This window comes from Pteropus medius, unplaced genomic scaffold (assembly GCF_902729225.1).
Source record: "Pteropus medius unplaced genomic scaffold, Ma_sr-lr_union100, whole genome shotgun sequence".
NCBI lineage: Eukaryota > Metazoa > Chordata > Mammalia > Chiroptera > Pteropodidae > Pteropus > Pteropus medius.
Genome location: NW_024344240.1, coordinates 23,725,700 through 23,749,920, shown reverse-complemented (window position 1 = coordinate 23,749,920; position 24,221 = coordinate 23,725,700). Strand labels below are relative to the sequence as shown.

At 33.7% G+C, this 24,221-nt stretch overlaps 1 protein-coding gene across 7 annotated transcripts in view; it reads right to left on the bottom strand.

Annotated features, from left to right (window-relative positions):
• The window catches only part of ERC1 (ELKS/RAB6-interacting/CAST family member 1), a 482,353-nt gene that overhangs the window by 378,147 nt on the left and 79,985 nt on the right, over positions 1–24,221 (bottom strand). For all 7 annotated transcript variants that reach the window (XM_039869201.1, XM_039869202.1, XM_039869205.1 and 4 more), the window contains one exon: positions 5,608–6,024. In XM_039869201.1, the coding sequence (XP_039725135.1) occupies positions 5,608–6,024 (417 nt within the window). The remainder of the gene's footprint in view (positions 1–5,607; positions 6,025–24,221) is intronic.

The following is a 24,221-nucleotide window of genomic DNA, read 5'->3' as shown; positions in this document are numbered from 1 at the left end:
TTGATAAAATTCCTGTACATAATTATACTTTGCATTTTTCATTTGGTATTCCTGTATCTACTTGAAAATATTAAAACTGCAAATTCTTTGAAATACTTCAAAATTCAGACACCGAACTAATTTTATCTGACCTCTTTCCTATTACCCAATTCTAAATTAGGTAAATTTCTAAATGCTTTAAGGTAAAACTATTATAATTTCATTTTAAACCCCAGCAAGCATGTAAGCAAAACAAAAAACAGAAATCTATTTGAATTAAAAAAAAAAAAAAAATCCTATGCTAAGGAACTAGGATGCATTTTGAACCATTCACAAGCATAAAGCTTTCCTATTAAGACATTTTAAACCTATCACTCACAGCAAATTTCCATTCAGAAGTCTGCATGTTAAGTAAAGTTCATTATGAACACATCTTGCAGTCAGTGAGCTAATAAAACTCCCCTTTCCCCATGAGTAGTAAGAACATCAAGCCTCTGGCTCATGCACTGTTAATAAAGAGAACAGACTCTGGAGATAGAAATGAATGTACTATTTAAACAAATATAAGTAGAACATACTATTTGCTCACTTTACTTCACTCCTTTTAGCCTAAAAATTTTCACTCAAAAAATTTAAAGTACAGGTAAAATCATCTGGCTCTTATTACACTGTCAATTGAAGTAGACAGTAGAAAATGTGTTCATTTCTTCTCATTAATTTACTAAAGAATAATCATTAATCTAGAGTTAGAAACACACAAACTAGGAACAAAATTTCCTATTTCTCTTTCTTTAGCAGATTCTTTTTAAAAGTAAGTCAACTTTTACTTATACAAGTAAGCAAAACGAGTATTTGTGACTGAAAAGTACTACTACGTCTGAAATTGCTTTTCTTCAAGTTTCAGGTATTAGCTTCCAAAACCCTTGGTTCAAGGGTACAAGCTCCAGATTGCTTGTGAAGTCCTTTCATAGACTCAATTCTCCACACAAGTTCTATGATTACTGTACTCACAACAAAAAGGAGACAGAAATGAAGAAGGGAAGAGTAAACAGAAAAAAATCTTCACTACTTTTCCTGTATCCTAACACAGCCAATGTCAGACAGCATTGTACTTTAACCTTTCACCATCTCTAGTAATGGCATTATTCTAAGAAAAAGTATCTTCTGTCAAAATGGAAATGAGCCACAAATGACAAAAATAAGAAGAGGAGAAATAACCTAAGTTAATAAGATACTCATTTTCCAAAATCGCTACAGAAGAGCAAACTAACTAGGGACTCCTGTTTCTTTTTTAATTCTTCCTATTATTTGTCTGTTATTTCTGTTTTTCCCCTATATATCTCTATTTCTTTTTTCTCTCTCCAAACTCCTCTGCTTATACCTTACAACTGCCAGTGATATAAACAGGCATTCTTCAGACATGTTAGGCAAATTCAGTATTCCTAACCTAGAATCTAGTCAAATATTAGGACTTTTAACCTCAAACATTCCTGCAAACCCAACATGCTAGCAGTTATACTAATAAGGTTTGTTGTCTGAAATATTATAGACAAAAACTAGAATAAATGTAACAATGTTTTAAAACAAATTTGTATTTTATTCATCACAATAGCATCTATATTTTAAAAAACAAGAGTACATCCTAGGTCTGAAACATATTATTTATTTGGCCATAGCCAACTTGGGTAATGTTCTGCCAACAGATTAAGAACCAAAATTTGGGTTTCGAACTTTGGTGTACATCAGAATCACCTGTAAAGTTTGTTAAAACTCCATATGCGCAAGCCCCAAGCACTAACCAAAACAAGTCTTGCCTGTAGTTCAATATTTGTCCAATAGATGTCTTCACTCTCCTATCAATCAAATGAAAGGCACTACACCAGTAAAGTCTAACAATAGTCACATAACGTAATTCTGGTAAAAATATAACAACATGCTTAATTTAATTTTTTTGGCTTCTATTTAGGTTAATTATTTGCCTTTTATCTACAAAATTGTGTTCATAAAATGACAGACTAATCACAAATGTTGCTGGATATGAATGGCATTTTAATGTTACTGTATTTTCTCAAATCTAGGATGCCACTGACTTTAAGACATACCATTGATTTATGGGCTGGAAAGAAAAGGGGAAATGCCTCCAAAGAAATCATGACACAAAGCTTTATTATTCAGAATTTTTACTTTATATTGATTGCAAGAGTTCTTTTTTATTTAACCATAGTTTAATCATGTACCATTTAAAACTGTTTTGTTTAAATGTTGATTCACAGTGCAATATTACTGAAGACATACTGAACAACAATTAAAGTTAATAATAAATACCAACAACACTCACACCCTCAACTATAGTGAGTGATAAAATGAACAGCTATGTTTGTGAATGCACAGGCAAACAAATCTAGCAGGACTGCTGCCTTGCTGATACTGTCAAATGCCATCAAGGGTAAGACTTAATTCGATTTCATATTGTTAAGTGGGAAAAATTGTAAGTCTCAGAATTGATGAAATACCGATTTTTGGCAAGATGGACAACAATCTAATAATAAAACCTATGCTAACCTGACATTTCCAACTCACGAATCTTTTTGCCTTTCATGATACACTAGTGATATAATATAGAGTAGTCATTTCAAATCACCATTCATCTAACCTAGTTAAGTTCTTTACTAAAACTTCCTTGTTCATTCCTGACTATCCCCTTCCCATTTATTCTTACACAACCAGAGTAAATTTTAAAAGCTAAACCAGATCTTATCACTCCCTTGATTAAACTTTGGAATAAGGTTTTCTCTTGTACTTTGAATAAAATTCTTGCATTATCTGCAAGAATCATGAAGGCAAGTGCTTTGTCTCTTAGAGGGCATGGATTTTGTTTTATTCCCTGCTATTTCCCTAGTGCTTTGCACATGGTTAGTGCCCAGTAAATCTGATGAACAAAATGAATGAATCTGGTCCTGGCTACCTCTTCAACCTTTTATCCCATGCCAGCCTTCCCTTTAAACAATATACTTTTGCCCCCTAGTCTCCTTGCTGTTCCCTCAAAACTCCCTCCCATCAAGCCTTGGAAACTATTAATCCTTCTTGATGAAATGACTTTACCCAAATGATCAACACAACTGTCTCTTTCTCTTTCTTCAAATCTCCTTTGATTTGAACATCTCCCCAAAGATGTTTATCCTGTTTATAGAAATCCGTTCCTCCAACATAACTAGACTCCACTCAATTTGTTTATTTCATCTCATACTTATCAATTTACTATCTCCCCCCTCCCCACACACACACCAAATTTTTAAGTTCTAAGAGAGCACAGACCATGTATTCTGGCATGAAAAATATATAACCAGGATCAAATACATATGTATTAGAGGCGCAATAGATATCTGCTCTGTTTACTATAAGATGCTATATTATTAATGGCAACTGGAACTACGCATTGGTATGACTGACAAGGCCTGCATTTCTTTCCACATTATGTATGTAAGTAGGACTTGATATCTATAGGGCTTGTTATTTGAAAATCAATTCTTAAATTCATGGGTTTTTTTCCTACCACTTTTTCAAATTCACCACATTTCTGATTGTTCTCTTCCAGAAAAGTACAGTGGCTTTTCACAATCCGTAACTATTCACTATTTATTAACCCTAAAACTCGAAAATAAATGGGCATAAGTTGAATTATTCAGAAGAGAAAAATGTAACATTTAAAGCTTATCATGAGACTGATTTAGTTTTCATGTTACATGTTGTTTGACATAATCATGACTTCTCTAACAATGTTCTATGGACATGGTTATCTTATTAAAATATAAAGTCTTTAAACTGAAAGAAACTCAGGATATGACTATAACAAAGCAGTCGATAGAAAATTTTCTAAAACAGTATGATCTGGTAATTTGAAAAGCATAATATATACACAGTTACAGATTAACCAGAAAATATGGTATATGCTTTTGTAAGGATAAATTAGTCCAATCACTCTGGAAGATGAGATTATTCAAAGTTTCAAAAATGTACATACTAAGCAAATTTATCCAAAAAAAATAATGTACATAGATACATGATTAAGGATATTCAATGCAACACGGTTTTATGATACAGAAAAATTAACAGTGGTCTAAATTTTCAACAGTAAGAGATATTCAAATCAATGCAATGGAATTTTATAAATGTATTTGAAATTACAAAACTCTATGTACTGACAAAAAAGGTGGTCAAGACAAATTATTAAGAAAAGCGGGTAACATTACATTATGCATAGCTGCACTACAGTAGCCACTAGCTGCATGTAGATACTTAAATTTAAATGTGATTAATTAAATTTAATTTTAAATTACTTATATATAAAGAAAATTTTAAATTTCACTTCCTCGGTCACACATGTGATTCATGGCTACAATCTTGGACAGTGCTGATATAGAACACTTACCTCATTACAGAAAGTTGTATTAGACAATACTGATGAACAGTGTTTCATCTTTTTCAAGGAAAATATAAAAATAATGCATACGTAATAAAAATAACTGGAAACATATATATAATGAAAACTGACAGTTATTGCTAGATAATGATGCCTTGAGCTTCAAGTTTTTGCTAATCTATTTTCTAATTTTACTATAATAAATGAAAATGAATTTATGGTATAATTAAATTATTTTTAAAACACACTGAATTTCTTTCAAAAATAAAAATGTCCTCACTGTAAATAAATATTCCAGACTTTTCACAAAAGAAAAAATTATGGAACAAACTATAAATTTAAAAATATTCGTTTAAAGTTGCTATTTTGCTGCTTTGCGAATAGCTTTATTTTTCCAACCTCTTCCTCACATTTCACTTAAAAAGGAATTATTCAGACTGGCACTAATACAGTTCTAAGTTGTTTTCTTTCCCTATCCAAATCTAAAAGTTATCTGAAATCTCTGACCACCTACAGAAAATTATAGCTGTCGATTTTTTTAATTCAATGCAAGATGAATTCTTCATTTATGCTTTTGTAAAATGAAGCATTATCTAGAAACGTGAAAAATTACCAATAGTCACAGTTGTCAGCTGAAGTCTGAGTTTCCTCTCTAAGAAAGTAAGTGACAATGTGCTTCTGTATCATTCTTTCTCACTGTGCCTCCATGACGGCAAATGATTTATATCACATATATTTTACAGCAAGGCAACAGTTTCCATGGAAACCACAGGGCAAATATCCATTACTCTCTGCCAAGGACTTTAGAAGCACACCTAAACTGAGGTTACCACTTACTTTCTCTTATTAATATTTAACTAATTGACCAATAGTTAGCTACTCTGATTCTGGTTTTGTTCATACATCTCTATGAACAAATCAAGAGATGAGTAACAAATCAAGAAAATTCTGTGCCCCTCTACAACAAAATGAGTCTACAGAAACCAGGAGGGAAAAGATCCTGAAAGTTATAGAGCCAGTATACATACAAATGTCATCTCATACAAGAGAGCAAATAGAAGAGAAACCGTGAAACACTTAAATACTAAAGAAAAAATCCCTTCCACTAGTTCGGTAGAGCATACAAATTTATCTAGGCCAAGATCCTGATTAATCGCAGAAAAAAATACAATCAGTAAATCATAATAACTGAAAAAGTAGTCACTCACCTCTCTCAACATATTGTTCTCTTTTTCCTTCTGCTCCAAAAGGCTTTCTAGGTGGTGGACGTGCATCTCTGCCTCCGCCAGGCGTCTTGTTCTCTCATGGTCTTCTTCAGTAGCCTTAGCAGAAAGTCCTTTACTCTGCAACATCTCCAGAAGCTTCTTGATGGATTCATCCCGAGCACTTAGGGTTTGCTTCTGAGTCTCAATCCGCAGCTCCATTTCCTCCAGAGTCTTTCGAAGAAGGAACAGCTCTTTGGCTTGCCTTTCATGCTCAGCATGTAGCCTCTGGAAGTTCTCCTCTGTGAGTTCTGCCACACAAGGTTCACCAGTCCTAGTGCTGCTATCTTGCTGAAACAACTGGTTCAGGTCCCTCTGGATCCGTAATTCATCCTGGAGAGCCTGGATTGTCATCTGCATGTGCTAAAACCAAGACAACAATAACAACAACAAAAAAGCCTCAAATGAGCTTTCATCCTCAAGCAGCAAAACAAGCAGACTGGGAGAGTCAGAAGTAGTTACCTGAGCTCTCAGAATCCTGCATTTAGCCAATTAGGATTCAAATTAACTTTCTGTTTTACACTGTCTTAAAAAACAATTGAGATAATCTTTAAAATGTCAGTAAATTAACTTGTGTTTATTCCCAACAGGAAACAAGTATGGCAGCTCCTCACTTTGCATAAACCATGACAAAATAGAAACACTGTTCAAAAGAACAGGTTTTAATTACTACACAGAATTAAAGGGGGGGTGGGGGGGAAGACAGGGAAACCTTTAGGAACATAAACACATTGTATAAAAAATTTCACCTAAAAATACAAAGGATATCAAAACACAAATGACTTTTAAATATTTTACAATTAAATTTACACATTAAATAATAAATACTAGTATTTAATGAGTAGTTTCCACATTGTATCAAGCACTTTTTATGTGTTAACTCATTTAATCCTATGAAACATATATTATTATTTCAATTTTAGTGATGATGACACTAGGCTTACAGAGATTTAAATAACTTGCCCAAGATCAGACAGTTACTGATACAGCTTCGATTCAAAACAAAGCAATTCTCCTAGCCCACCAAAACTAGTACTAACTTGAAGCTTAAAAAAAAAACAAAACTAAGACTATGTGGGCTTTTTATGGAGGGGAGGCAATAACACAGGTGAGTAATTAAATGAAGACATTAATGCAGATAAATTACCGAAATGTTTTGAGAGGGTACATCTTTAGCCTGTACCCTAATGAAAATATGGGCCTTTCATCTCAATGAAAAATTCCCAGCACATTATATAAAGAATCTAAAATATGTTGCATCAAGAATCTTATGTTTAGAAATGAAGAGACAACAATAAAAGATCGCTCTTTGTATTTAAGGTATCAAGGACTGGTAGTGCCAGAGTGGAAAGAACACTAACTCACAAACAACTAGAATATGTGAGTTTTAGTTCCAGCTCTCACACTATGTCATTTGGGACACAACTGCCATCTTTCTGGGTTTCAGATTCCTCATATTTAAAATGAGGACATAAATATATGTACCATATTTTCATAGAGTTAATATAATGGAAATTTTTGTGGTATATATTTTTAAAATACACCTTTTTAAGAAATGTTGGCACACTGCAAAAGAGCAGTATAGTAAATATCTCAAAGAAATAATCTGCCAAGTATACAAAGATGTATATACGAAGATCCTCAATGTTGTTTATAGTAGTGACAAAATTAGAAACAACCTAAATGAATATTAATAGGTGACAAGTGAAGAACATCTACACAATTTAATACTATGTGTCAATAAAAATTAACAATGTAGATTTATATTTACTGATGAAAACTACGGTCACAATATATTGTTTTAAGTGTAAAAAAGCAGACTATATAATAGCAAGTATAGGATGATCTCTATTCTGATTTTTAAAAGTATATATACAAAGAAAAAAGTCTAAAAGAATATAAATGATTACCAATGATTATCTCTGAGTATGGATAACTTTCACATTTTTCTTCATGCTTTTTGTGCTGTCTAAATCTCGTATAGTAAGTATACAAACCTTTCGAAATAAAAAAAGAAATTTTTACCTAAAGAAAAAAGAAATAAGACTTCAGAGATGCCTGCTTGGGTACAAAACACTGTTCAATTTGCTACCACGTTTGTTAAAAGGGAGAGAACAATAAGTATTTACTACTTATTATAAATAAGAAATAAAACATTTATAAAAATAAAAATATTTCTGGAAAGTTACAAGAATAATTGTTATTTTTGTAAAAAAAACTGAAATGTTTGAGGGACAACTTATAAGACTTTACTATATTCCATTTCTCTTGAAATTTTTTAAACTGAGGTATAACTTAAAATTTTTTAAAAACAGATATAATTCATATCTTAATAAAGATATGAAGCTCATAAAGCTCACCTGTTTTAAGTGTAAAATTCAGTGGTTTCAGCATAGTAAAAGTTGTACATCAAACACTTTCATCACCACTAAGAGAAATCTCGAATTCATTAGCAGTCACTTCTGACCTTTCCTTCTCCTGACCCTCCTCTTTAACTGAATGGATGTACTACCTACTCAAAACTTAAATTTAAAAAAATGCCTACTGGTATTTTCTAGCCTCAAAGAGAGAATGAAATTCTGATACATACTACAACATGGATGAACCTTGACAATATTATACTAAATGAAATAAGCTGGTCACAAAAGACAAATTTATGATTCCGCTTATATGAAGTATCTATAACAATAAAATTTACAGAGACAGAAAGCAGAACAGTAGTTGCCACAGGCCAAGAATGGGGAGTTATTGTTTAGCTGGTGTGGGGATTCAGTTTTACAGATAAAAAGAATTCTGGAGATGGATGGTGGTGATGGTTGCACAATGATATGAATGGATTCTACACTACTGAACTGGATGCTTAAAAGATGGTAAATTAAAGATAGTAAATAGAAGATGTAGTTTACAACCAAAAAAAATGGAGGAAAATGCTTGCCACATTATTCCATTGTAGGATATTGAATAATTTATTTATAACTATTGATAAATATTGATATTGGTTATCATTTTTCACTATTGTAACAGGCACCTTCATATGCATATTTTTGCATACAGATCCAAATATTTCCTGGGGATAAATTCTCAAATATGGATCTGCTGGATTGGAACATATGCAATCATGATTTTGATACATTATTACAAATTATCTCCAAAGGGATCTAAAGATTTAAACTTCCACCAAACAATGTCTGGGAATAGCCATTCTCCATACCCTCGACAACTTTTGGTACTTCCTTTTCTTTCTTTTTTCCTTTCTTTCACTGCCTGGCATTTCTTTGATTACAAGCAAACTGAATATCTATTCACATATCTACTGGCACTTTGTATTCCTTCCTTTGTGACTCAGCTGTTCTTTGCCCATTTTGTTATTGGGACATTTAACCTTTTTCCTAATTCATTTTAAGAGCTTTCTATATTAGCAAAATAACCATTTCCCTGCTGTGTATGTTACAAATATATTTCCAAATCTGTCATTTTTTCTTTTAACATAGTTTATGACAATTTTTAAAATGGAAAAAAATTAATGCAAAGAGATCAACCTTTCTTTTATAGTTTCTGGTTTTGGTATTATGCTTAGAACAAGAACTGAATTTGCAATTCTGGTAGTCTACAAAACTCTTTAAAAGCACTGCTTTTCTTGCCAAGAATAAATTTACAATAAAATTATCAGGTATTTTAATTCATGAATGTGATTTTCAAAATTTATCTACCAGCATCATATTATAGATTCTTAACAGTTGTTAGAGTTCAAAATCCTTAATAAAAAGATATGTCAAAATGCTAATTCTCTGAAGGCTATAATCAATCCTAGTTTCCTTTTTTCCTTTTGGAAGTTAAAAAATCCAGATAAATCCTGAAATGAATTTATCTGGTATGTCCCAAAAGGGACATTTCAGAAGCTGAATTCAACAATAAAACTAATTTCTAGGTGCAACTGTTCCTCTTTTTTTGGACATTCATCATTAAATCATTCAAGTCAGGAGAAACACATGTGACTATAGCTAATAGTCTCACATATGCTTTAGCATTTATGATTAAGCCTAGTATGGCAATTAACTATTTTGGTGAAGAAAAAAATGAAACTACTACTGTGTCTACTTCGTCAGATCTGTTCACACCCACTTTACTATGGTATGGAATTGAAACGAATCTCTGACTAGTACCTAGAAGGCAATTTTCTCCACTGAAATAGGAATCAATGTTCTCACTTTAGGCTATATTTAAGTGACTTTATAAAAACTCCTGCCAACTCCTTGGGAGAAGAAAGTAGTCTAGAAGCCAGGCTATTCTTTCTCTAACAAACTTACACAGAAGATAAAATTAGCATATCTGCACATCTCTTAGCCATTTAAAATGATCAACCAAAAACAAACATATTGAATTTACTGCAAAGATCTGAGCTGTAAGATATTAGGAAAATTTCTATTTGGGAATTCTGCTCATGATACTCTTCAAAATGATCTCACACTTCTCACATTCCAGATTTTCTATGAACATACACTAGTCAACTTTTCACTCAAACACTCAGACTAATCTGGAAAGAATGGAAAAGTATTTATAATTTACTCCAAGGATTGTACTATTATTACACCAAGCTATAGGTCAATAAAACGGTAGGCTACTGAAAATAATAATCAAAATTCTTAATTCTGTGATAGAAACTATGACTTTTATTAGAAAAACAATGCATCTGCAAAAAATGAGAAAATATTACAACAACCCTTCATTTATATATTTGAAATAAATATCAAAAGCTCTTCAGAGGTAGAACTTCAACGAATAAACTATCATTAGTTTCTTAGAATAAGGGAATGCTTTGATCCAATTTATCCTGATTTCTGAAAATTTTAGAGACAAAAATTATCATGGATACATGAAAATGGTCTCCATTACAAACACTACACCACAGAGAATTCAATGCACGATTTCTTAAGATGACTAGTTAGAAAAATACCAGTATTGCACCATATTATGTTAAATTAAGAACTTTTTTTCTGAAACATGTAAATATATAAAGTAAACTTTATTAATTCAAGACCTTATAATAATTCTTACTAAAGTCATCCAAGTTAAGCTTTCAGCTTCTTCAGGCTATCTGATGCCCTGATCTGTGCTGCCACAGTACTGTATCCCTAAGAACAGCACTTACCAGACTGATCTGCAATTTATATCTTTGTATTTATCTTCAGTAAAAACTTCCTAGGACTTGGGACTGTCATCTTTTTACTCTGGAGCACAGCACAGTGCTTGGTATAATTAAATCTCAAATTTTTGATGAAAGATTGACAAAAACAAATTTTGAGAAATTATTCTAAAAGTAAATGGCTACTAGATAGTAGACGTAAACCAAGTCCCTGGAAAGTTATCTCTTTCCCCTATAAGTCAGTAAATTACTCTTATTCTGTAACAATTAGTTTTTTTCCAGCTCAAGAGAGACATTTTCAGATAATTAACAGTCAACAAGAATCTTTCATATTTTTAGTACTATACAAAGCACACGAAAAGTATAGGATAGAATTCTTATCGAAAAATAAAGTTTACTAAATTGGTAAAACACAACAATTATACACACACACTCACTCAGCTGAACTATACCCTATTATAAACTTTAAGAACGATACTCAAAAAAGAGAAAAGGGACACATATAAAGCACTTACTATACATACTATATATTCAAATAAAGTTGGAACCTATAAAATCATTATGAGCTAGATTCATGACTCTTTAATATGAAAAGAAACTATTCTAATTTCTATCATTTTAGAAGAAATTTGGTAAGTAACTTAATGAGTCTGAACCCCAGAGACTGAGACAGAGGAAGAGGCTCTAAGGCAGTTTTTTTCTTCTGATCATTAGTCTAATTGTCTTTCAGTTGATGACAAGGATGTTTTCTTGTGCTGCAAAGAACACTGTAAACTCTGAAATATAACAGAAAAACCAAGTTCTCGAATCTGAATAACAGCAAGAGACACGCTACAATGCAAGGAACAACCACGCCACAACTCAAATGGATAGATTAAATTGTTTAACATTCTCACCCTTTACTTTGAGCTTTTTCTCCTCTAAAAAAGATGTTGGAGTCAAGAAAATAATCAAGCAAAAATAGAATAATAGAATTCTAGCAGCTACTCTCTGCTACTGAATCCAGGAAAAATCAGAATACCTATCTTTCTGCTAACTCAACCTAGAATGGAAGTTAAAGAACAAACAAAAATACTAACAAAATGGGGAAATCCTAAGGTCATAATACATTCTATAGACCATAGAATCATCAAGGTAATCAACAACTCAAGCAGCAATAAACTGCTTTTAGTACAAGTTCCAGAAATCTCAAATAGCTTTTGGTTAGCCAGACCTCATGCTATTTATTATTTATCCCTTAACCTTTACTCATGCAGTCTCTTCTGCTCTATCCCTCTCTTTCACTCCCAGCTAAATCCTACTTGTCCTTTCATTCTTAGATCAGGTATCATCTCCTCTAGAAAATCTGTTCTGACGCCCACAAATGAAAGAAAGCCAGAAAAGAGGAAAGAAGGAATTGGTGGAGGAAGAAAAGTACAGAAGGAAGAAAAGATAGTACTCCAAACCAGAAATTACAATGGTAAAAACATCATATTAGGCAATGAGAGGAAAGAAGAGATTCATTCTATGAAAAATAACATCAAAATAAGTTTTTTAAAACACAATTTTAAGGAAAATCGACCAACAGAGGAATCCTATAACAACCATTTCCACAGTGTTTAACCTGAGCATGCTGAGCAGTAACAAAACCACTGCAGAACTACAAGGAATCATAAAAGCGCTGTTCATTCTAACACCATTTTAAGGATAAAGCTCACTTTTTCTTCATTCTCTACAACCCAAAAGTTTCAAACATCTGCAACAAAGGTAAATGAAGTTAACAAAATCCCCAAATTTAGTCACTGAAATATTAGTTTACAAACCATCAACAAGAAAGAAGGGTAAAAAAGAAGAGTTAAATGATACCAACCAGCTATGAAAGTGTTAACAGATAACAGTGGCAATGCTGTTCTTGGGAGTAGATTCTGCTTAAAGAACATACATTGGAGGCAAGAATCTTGGCTGTCTGAAGGAGGCCCTGCTGACATTCAGCTGCAGTGCACGACATAAAGCCTGTTGACAAGGGCTAATGTCTGTCTCCAGCAGAGCTATGTCAACGATGAAGTCACTGTGCACCCAAAGCTTATCAGAAGCTACAGAATTTCTTTGTTTTTCTCTTTCCTTTTCTTCCAGATAAAAAGGAGGTGAGAAAGTTTGAAATCGAGGAAGAGTACAAAGAGATCATGACCTTATAGTCTTATAGAGAAACATTCATGTACAGTACTATCAGTTTTTTGTTGTTGTTTTAGTTTTATTTATTTTGTGTTATGGTGACATTGGTTAATGAAATCCAGTATATATATATATACATATATATATTGCATTGTGTGTTCACCGCCCATAGTTAGATTTCTTTCTGTCACCACATATTTAACCCCTTTTAATCCATCTACCAACCCCCTCCCCGCTCCCCTCTGGCAACCACTAGTCTATTGTCCATGTCCATGAGCCTCTGTTTATTTATCTTGTTAACTTGTTGCTTTTAGGTTTAGATCTCACATATAAGTGATATCATGTGGTTTTCAACTTGTTCTGTCTAGCTTACTTCGCTTAGCATGATTATCTCAAAGTCCATCCATGTTGTCGCAAATGGCAGTACTTCATCTCTTCTTACGGCTGAGTAATATTCCATTGTATATATGAACCACGGTTTCTTTATCTAATCATCTATCGTAGGACACTCTTGCTTCCATGTCTTGGCCACTGTGAATAATGCTGCTATGAACATCGGTGTGCATATACAGTGGTATCGTTCAGGTACTTTCACATACACTATTACCAAAAAATTTAAAGGTGAGATGAAGCCCAACAAAATTATTTACATAAATAATTTGCTCTGGGGGATAATACAGCATAAAACATATACAAAAAATTAGTAAACCAGAATGAGGTGAATCTGTGCTTGGTCTCCTTAAGGGGATGCCTCTAGCAGCTTCCTGTCCTTCTTGAACACAATCACTGCTAGTTTCATAGCCAGTTATTATGGGGACTTCTCTTCCCAGCACTGATACCCCAGGTTGGGGAGCCTGGTGTGGGGCTAAGACCTCTCACTCCTCAGGAGGAACTTTCGCAGCCAAGATATCTCTCCTGATGCTTAACTACTACACCATGAGTGTGGGACCTGTCCGTTTTGCGTCTCGCCCACTTCTAACAGTCTTGAAATGGCTTCTTTAGATTCTCAGTTGTAAGAATTCTGTTTAGTCTTCTGATGGTTCTCAATGATGGCTGTTCTATAATTTAGTTGTAATTCTGATGTAGTTGTTGAAAGAGGCAAGCACAGAGCTTATCTAGTCTGCCATCTTGACTGGAAGCTGCTAGATTTTATTTTTATAGGATAGCACATTGTTAAATATGTCTGGAAAAAAAGATGTGAACAATTTTGGTCAGTTCTGGCTCACAAACTTACTTGCTCTAAGCTCCAGTGCAGGGGTAGAAGCTCAAAAACGTGCCAGGGACTTACAAAGAGGAACTAAATTGACGAACTTCAGGGCAAGAGCTACAGAGGTAGAGGAGAAAGTAATTTTCTCTGGGGACAGAAGTGCTAGGATATGCCACTGTTCCTTTGTGGAGCTACCCTCCCACCAAGCTGACCCAGTGCAGGCAGGCACAAAATCTATACTCTCCATTAAACTGCCTAACACCATTCACACCTCTCTGTTGACTCCCTGAGATTCTACTCCACCCAACTCACCTGCCAGGCCTGAGCCTCTTCCAGAGTCTCCTCCACAAGAGAGACCTGCTTCAGCTCGTGCTGCACATCTTTCCAAAATCTCTGAAAGGTGCACACATACTAAACAAGCAATGGCCAGCCTCAGCCTGGCTTGTAGCTCTTACTAGGTGGTCCCAAGCCTAGGACAAGCAGTGACTGGTCTTCGCTTGCACAATAACTCCCATCAGGTAGCACTAAGATTGGCATAAGCAGTGGCCATCTTGGCCTGGAACATAGCTTCAACTAAGCAGCTACAAACATGGCACAAGTGGTAGCTGGCCTCAAGTCACATCACAGTGTCCAGCAAAGGGGCCCAAACCCAGGAAAAGTGGCAGCCAGCCTCAGATCACAGGTCTGCCTCTCTCAGGTACATCTAACCCCAGCACAAGTGGCAACAAACTATACATCACTTTGTATCTCCTACTAAAAGGCCCCAACCCAGGCAGAAGCAGCAGCTAACCCTGGCATGCACTAAAGGACCTCCAAAGAGGTTTTAGAACCAACACACCTGGTAACCAGCTTCAGACTACATCGCATCACACCACCTAAAAAGCTCCACAAATGGCAAACCCAAAAAATTAACTCAGCTGGCACCAGGGTACCACTAAAGTGACTCCCAAACAGCTCATCTGGTGTAATCACAGCCAGCCCTCACAGCCAGTCAGCCTGAGGGTCAACCTCACTCGCCAACGAGCCAACAGCAATCAGGTCAACTATAACTAGCAGGCAAACAGAACCCACACAGGGTATACCCTTGGAGGACCCAGCTCAGGTAACCAGAGGAAACCAGAGAGGCTGTGCCACGTGGCCCCACAAGACACTTTCTCTATAAGGCCACTCTGGCAAGAATGGGAGACATATCAGATCTACATAAATAAATAGAAACAAACACAAGGAGTGAACCAAAATGAGGAGACAATGAAACCTGTCCCAAATGAAAAAAGAAAAAAAAAAAGGAAAAAGAACTAAAGAAAGCCAAGCAATCTACTAGATACAGAGTTCAAAATGCTGGTTTTAAGAATGATCAACAAACTTAGAGGAAAAAAGTATGAACTCAGAAAGAACTTTCACAAATAAATAGAAACTATAAAAAAGAACCAGTCAGAAATGAAGAATTTAATAACTGAAATAAAGATACATTACATAAAACTGACAGCAGATTAAATGAAGCAGAGGACTGAATCAGTGATTTGGAAGACAAGGTAGCAGAAAACACCAATAAGAAAAGAAAAAAGAAAAAAGAATCAAAAAAAAAAAATGAGGATGGTTTAAGGGACCTCTGGGACAACATCAAGCCTAACAACATTCACATCATAGGGGTACCAGATGGACAAAAGAGAGAGAGCAAGGAATTGAAAACTTATTTGAAGAAATAATGATGGAAAATTTCCCTAACTTGGTAAAGGAAAAAGACAGATAAGCCTATGAAGTGCAGTGAGCCCCAAACAAGATGAACCAAAAGAGGCCCACACCAAGACACATCATAATTAAAATGCCAAAGGTTAAAGTCAAAGACGGAATCTTAAAAGCAGCAAGAGAAAAACATGTACTTATCAACAAGGGAGCTCCCAAAGTCTGCTGGATGATTTCTCAACAAAAACTTTGCAGGCCAGAAGGAACTGGCACCAAATATTTAAAGTGATAAAAGCAAAGAACTACAACCAAGACTGTTCCAACGCAGAAAGACTATCATTTAGATTTGAGAGAGAAAGTTAGCTTAACAAGAAAAAGCTAAGGGGGTTTATCACCACTAAACCAGTATAAGAAGAAATGTTAAAGGGATTTCTTTAAAAATATATATATATAATATGCATAAGAAAATATATTGTGAAAGAATTCTCATTAACAAAAGCAACCACTTAGAAAAAGCAGTGGATAAACCAACTATAAAGACAATACAAAGGTTTAAAGACAAAAGTTGTAAAAACATGTAATTACAAAAATAAACAAAGGAATACACGCAAATACATAAAAAAGAAGTTTTAAAAAAGTGACAGAAACATAAATATGGACAGGGTGAATAAAACTGTAGTGATTTTAGAATGTGTTCGAACTAAGCCATCAACTTAAAATAGACTGCTACAAATGTAGCTTGGTATATATGAAGCACATCATAAACACAAACAACAAATCTGTAAGAGATAAACAAAAAATAAAGAGAAAGAAATCCAAACACAATACTATGGAGTAAAAAATAGAAAATAACTAAAAACAAACAAACAAACAAACAAAAACAGAAAACAAAAAACAGCAATAATCACATACTTATCAATAATTACTATCAATGTAAAATGGACTAAATGCTCCAATCAAAAGACACGGGGTGGCTGAATGGAAAAACAAGACCTGTACATATGCTGCCTACATGAGACCTATTTCAGATCAAAAGACAGAGACTAAAAGTCAAGTGATGGGAAAAAAATTTCACGCAAATGGGAACAAAACAAAGCTGCGGTAGCAATATTTAAAGAAAACAGACTTTAAAACAAAGGCTATAACAAGAGACAAAGAAGGACATTTCATAATGGCAAAGCAATCAATCCAACATGAGGCTATAACCCTTGTAAACATCTGCGGATCCAATGTAGGAGCACCTAAATATATAAAGCAAGTATTGACACACATAAAAGGGAGAGAGCAACACTCATATAATAGCCGGGGACTTTAAAACACCATTTATGTGAATGGAAAGATCATCCAGACAGAAAATCAATAGGGAAAAAGTGGCCTTAAATGACACATTAGACCAGATGGACTCAATTAATACTTTTAATAACATTTTACCAAAAACCAAAAGAATACATATTCTTTTCAAGTGTACATGGGACATTTCACAAGATAGACCACATGTTAGGCCACAAAACCAGTCTCAATAAATTTAAGAAGACTGAAATCATATCAAGCAACTTATCTGATCACAACAGTATGAAACTAAGAATCAATTACAAGAAAAATGAAAAACACACACGTGGAGGTTAAATAACATGCTTCTAAACAATGAATGGATTAACAATGAGATCAAGGAAATCAAAAGATACCTTGAGACAAATGAAAATGAAAACACAGTGACCCAAAATCTATGAGACACAGTGAAAGCAGTCCTAAGAGGGAAATTCATAGCAATGCAGGCCTATCTCAAGAAACAAAAAAAAATCTCAAATAGACAATCTAACCTTACACCTAAAGGAACTAGAAAAATAACAGCAAGCAAAGCCCAAAGTGAGTAGAAAGAAAAAAAGAATAAAAATCAGAGCGTCAATAAACAAAGCATAGTCTAAAAAAATATATAAAAGATCCATAAAACCAAGAGCTGATTCTTTGACAAGATAAACAAAATTGAGAAACCTTCAGCCAGATTCATCAAGAAGAAAAAAAGAGGACTCAAATGAATAAAATTAGAAATGAAAGAGGAGAAAGAACAACCAACACCACAGAAATACAAAGGATTATAAGAAAATACTATGAACCATTATATGCCATTATTTTGTACAACTTGAAAAAAATGAATAAATTCCTAGAAACATACAATCTTCCAAGACTGAATGAGAAAGAAACAGAAAATCTGAACTACTAAGGAAACTGAATAAGTAATCAAAAAACTCCCAATGAACTAACATCCTGGACCAGATGGCTTCAGTAGCAAATTTTACTGAACATTCAAAAAAGAATTAATACCAATACTTCTCAAACTACTCCAAAAAATTAATGAGGAAGAAAGGCTCCCAATCTCATTTTATGAAACCAGCATTACCTTAATACCAAGCCAGACAAAGACACTACAAAAATATTTATAGGCCAATATCCATGATGAACACAGATGTAATAATTCTCTAAAACGCTGCTAGAAAACCAAATTCAGCAATACATTAAAAAGATCATTCACCATGATTAAGTGGGATTTATTCCTGAGATGCAAGGCTGGTTCAATATCCACAAAATAATCAATGTGCTATACCACATAAATAAAATAAATAAAAATCATATGATCATATGAATAGATGCAGAAAGGCATTTGCAAAAATTCAATATACATTTTTAAAATTATTTTTCAAAAGTTTTCAATAAAAGAGCCAAAACAAAAAGTGGAGAAAGGAAAGCCTCTTCGATAAATGGAAACATGGGAAAACTGAAAAGCCACCTGGCAAAAGAATGAAACTAGACTGTTGTCTATCACTACACACCAAAATTAACTCAAAACGGATTAAGGACCAGAATGTGAGACCTGAAACAATTAATTATATAGAAGAAAACATAGGAACGAAACTCATGTACCTTGGACTTAAAGAGGATTTTATTAATTTGACCTCAAAGGCAAGGGAAGTTAAAGCAAAAATAAATGAATGGGATTATATCAAACTAAAAAGCTTCTGCACAGCAAAAGAAACCGTCAACAAGGTAAAGAGACTACTATCCAAGTGGGAAAATATTTTGCAAGCAATTCCTCTGATAAGCGCCTAATATCCAAAATATACAAAGAACTTAAACAACTAAATAAAAACAAAAAAAAACAATCCAAGTAAAAACTGGGCAAAGGACCTGAACAGACACTTTTCCCTAGAGGACATACAAATGGCCAACCAACATATGAAAGGATGCTCTCATTGCTAGCTATTAGGGAAATGCAAATCAAAATCACACTGAGAAAGCATCTCACACCTGTTAGAATCGCTATAATCAACAGGACAAGTAATAACAAATGTTGGAGAGGATAAGGAGAAAAAGGAACCCTTATACACTGCTGATGGGACTGCAAATTGGTATAGCCACAATGAAAAATAGTATGGAGGTTCCTCAAAAAACTAAGAATTGATCTACCATATGATCTAGCAATCCCTCTACTGGGTATTTACCCCAAAGATCTGAAAACCCATATCCGAAAAGATATTTGCACACCGATATTCATAGCAGCATTATTTACAATAGCCAAGAAGTAGAAAAAAATCGAACTGTCCTGCAATAGATGACTGGATAAAGAAACTGTAGTACATAATATACAAGGGAATATTACTTAGCCATAAGAAGAAATGAAATACTGCCATTTAAAACAACATGGATGGACCCTGAGATAATCATGCTAAGCAAAATAAGCCAGACAGAATAAGTTGAAAATCACATGATATCATTTATATGTGAGATATAAACCTAACAGCAAAGAATGAACAGGACAAACAGACTCATGGACATACACAACAAACTAGCAGTTACCAGAGGGTAGGGGGAAGGGGTGAAGGAGAAGCAGATGGGGTTAAAGGGGTGACAGAAAGAAATCTAACTATGGGCAGTGAACACACAATGCAATATATATATGCCTTACTGTTGAACTGTACACCTAAAACTTACTGGATTTTGTTAACCAATGTCACCATAATTTAAAAAAAAAAAAAAAAAACCAGAATAACTAAAAAAAAAAGAATTAAATTAAATTATTTTTCAAATACAGTTGATATTCAACACTACATTAGTTTCAGGTGTACAGCATGGTAGTTAGGCATTTATATAACTTATAAAAGGCCTAACACCCATTTATAATAAAAACTCTCAACAAAGTGGGAATAGAGGGGAAATACTTCCACATAATAAAAGCCACATATAACAAACCCACAAGTAACATCATACTCAACAGTGAAAAACTGAAAACTTTTTTGTTAAGATCAGGAACAAGACAAGAATGCCCATTTTCACCACTTTTATTCAACACAGTATTGGAAGAAGTCCTAGTCATAGCAATCAGACAAGAAAAAGAAGTAAAAGACCTCCAAATTGGAAAGAACTAAAACTGTTATTTGCAGATGACTCGATACTATATAAAGATAACCGTAAAGAGTCCACAAAATACTATCAGAACTAATAGATGAATTCAGTAAAGTAGAAAGATACAAAATTAACACACAAAAACTGGTTGCATTTTATACAGTAATAACAAACTATCAGAAAGAGAAATTAAGAAAACAATCCCATTTATAATTGCATCAAAAATAAAATACCTAGAAATAAATTTAACCGAGGAAAAAACCTGTACCTGAAAAACTATAAGACACTGAGTAAAGAAACTGACGAAGATAAAAGTAAACGGAAGCATAAAGCATACTCATGAATTGGAAAGATTAATACTGTTAAAATGACCACACTACCCAAAACAGTCTTTTGATTCAATGCAAACCCTATCAAAATACCAGTGGCAATTTTCATAGAACTAGAACAAATAATCCTTTAAAAAAACTTATAAAACTCAAAAGACCCTGAATAGACAAAGCAATCTTGAGAAAGAACAAAGTTGGAGGTATCATGCTACCTGATATCAAACTATACCAGAAGGCTATAGTACTCAGAACAGCATGGTACTGACATAAAAAGAAACACATAGATCAACGGAAAATAATAGATAAAGAAACTAGTAACGAACTCATGCCTATATGGACAATTAATCTATGACAAAGGAGGCAAGAACATACGATGCAGTAAAGGCAGTTTCTTCAATAAATGGTGTTGGGAAAACTGGACAGATACATGCAAAAGAATGAAACTGGATCACTTTCTTATACCATATACAAGAATAAATTCAAAATGAATTAAAGATATAAATGTAAGACCCAAAGCCATATAACTCCTAGAGAAAACACAGGCAGTAAATGCTTTGGCATCACTGTTAATATTTTTTTGGACTTCTCCTTGGGCAAGTTTAACAAAAGAAAAAATAAACAAATGGTACTACATCAAACTAAAATTTTTGCCCAATGAAGGAAATCATCAACAAAATGAAACAACAGCCCAATGAACAGAAGATATCGCCAATGATATATCTGATAAGATATATAAGATATATCTTATATAGAGATAAGAAAAATATACAAGAAACTCATATGACCTAATACCATAAAAACAAAAAGTCCGATTAAAAAATGAGCAAGGACCTCAACACACATTTCTCCAAAGAGGACATACAGAAGGCCAATGGGCATATGAAGAAATATCATAAGTAATCATCATAGAAATGAAAATTAAAAGTACAATGAGATATCTCCTCACACCTGTCAGAATGCCTGTCATCAATAAATCAACAAACAATGAGCATTGGCAAGGGTAGGGAGAAAAGGGAACCCTCATGCACTGTTAGTGGGACTGCAAATTGGTGCAACCACTATGGAAAACAGCATGGAGTTTCCTCAAAAAATAAAAAATAGAAATACTATATGATGTAGCACTACCACTTCTGAGTATTTACCCAAAGAAATCCAAAACAGTTACTGGAAAAGATATACCCACCCCTATGTTTATTGCAGCATTATTTACAATAGTCAAGAAATGGAAGCAACCTAAGTGTCTACTGATAAACGGATAAAAAAGATATGATACATATATGCAATGAAATATTATTCAGCCATTAAAAAATGTGAAATCTTGCCATTTGTAACAATATGGATATACCGAGTATATTATGCTAAGTGAAATAATTCAAAGACAAATATTGTATTTCACTTACATATGAAATCTTAAAAAATATGTAAATAAACAAAACAAAAACAAAGTCATAGATACAGAGAAAAAACTGGTGGTCACCAGATAGAAGCAAAACTTGGGAGGATGGGTGAAAATGTGAAAGGAATTAAGAAATACAAATTGCCAATTATTAAAATAGTCACACAGATGTGAAGTACAGCATTAGGAATATAGCCGTCAACAACACTGTAATAACTATCTATGGTGTGAGATGAGTATTAGACTTATCAGCATGATCCCTTTGTAAGGCATGTAAATATCTAATCGTTATGTTCTACACCTGAAACTCACATAATATTGTATGTCAGCGGCAATTAAGAAAATTTTTTAAAAACAGGAGACAATTAAGCAAGCAATAAATAAATAGACAAATAAATTAAATAAATAAATAAATAAATAAATAAATAAATGAAATCTAGCTATTAAGCAAATCAGAATGAAAATGACAACACTAGGCAACTGATGGACTACAATAACCCACTATTGTGTTTTGTTCTAGAGATACTAAGAACAAATGAAATAAGACTTGAGAAGGAAATAAAAAGTATAAGAATTAGAAAGGAAGAAACACAATAACTATAAAGAGATTTTAAGATGAAACCTCAGAATTAACGACAGACAAAATATCTGTATCATTAAGAGTTTAGCAAACCTAGTGAACATAAAATCGACATGTAAAATTTTAATTTCTCTACACAGGAACAAATTTTTCAAAAGTCTAATTAAAAAGAGAATTAAAAGCTTAGTAAGAACAAAAAATATACCTGGGATTAATAAAAATAACAAAATGTCTCTAAAAAGCTTTTATAGAAAAAATATAAAATTTTCTTGAAAGTAAAACACTGAGGTGTAAATATAAATATTTACTGTGTACAATTCCTTAATATTTCCCATGGACACCATTAAATAAGGTATGTCTAAGATTCTTTTGCATGTGCTTCTGTAAAAATACTACGTAGATAAAAGAGATCTTTATTTTTTTTTCCCCCTCTTTAACCCCCACCACTTCCACCCCTGACCTACAGGGGTTGCTGTCTCCCCTTAAGAATTGGATCTCTGAAGGCAGGGCATCTCCTCCCACGTGCCTGCAGTGCACGCCCCCGCCCCCGCCCCCGGGCCCGGGCCTGGCACCCCCAGCACGTAGGGGGTGCGGCAGTGCACCTGAGGTATGGTCCATGGCTCCACCTGGGGCGTGAACCCAGGACCTTCTGCGTGTAAAGCAGACATGCTAACCACTACACTATGAAGCCACCCCCTAAAAGAGATCTTTAAAAATTAAAGACAATTATTTTGAAAAATTAATGAACAGAAAAATAAATTTGGGTAGTAAACAGACAATACAAAAGATTGCTTCATGTTTTAGCAGTGCTGATGAGAACAAATAAGAATACCATATAAAATCTTCAGGGAGTATTTTAAAGAGAAATTAATTTACACTCCTGACTCACCAATTCTATCACATAAACCCCAATAAACATTTTCAGACAGACATTTAATTAGTGTATACATATTTGCAGAAATTTTACTTACCCCATTGCACTTGCAATTAGAATTCTTAGGTCTATAACCACATTTCAGCTGACTGTTAACTTTTAAGGGAAAGAATTTTGGATACCTATTTTAGAAAGTACTACCAATAGAATTAAAAATTAACAAATTTGACTTCACAATTAAATTTTTCTGCTTATTGAGAGCGACCATTATAAAAATAAACTGGTAAGCCACATACTGGGAGAAATAATAACTGTCAAAAAAGTTGTATCCTGAATATATAAGCAACTCCTATAACACAAAAATAAAAAAATCCCAATATTTTAAAAATGGGTGAAAGATTTAGATACGTCTAAAAGGAAGATATACAACTAGACAACAAGCAAATGAAAGTGACAAATACAAGTAATTAGGGAAATGAAAATTCAAACCAGAACACTAGAATAGTTAAAATTTAAACACCCAACCTAATGTTGCCAAGGATGTGAAGCAATCAGAACGTGAAATTATACCAACACTTGATACTGGTCTGATAGTTTCTCATAGTTAAACATGCACTTCCCCTATGACCCAGCAATTCCACTCTTAGATATTTCCCGAAGGGAAATGAAAACATGTCCACAAACACATCTGTTTAAAATGTTTACAGAAGTTTTATTCATAAGAGCCAAAAAAATGGAAACAATCTCATCAACAGAAGAATGGATAACTGAATATGCAATACCTATACAATGAAAACTA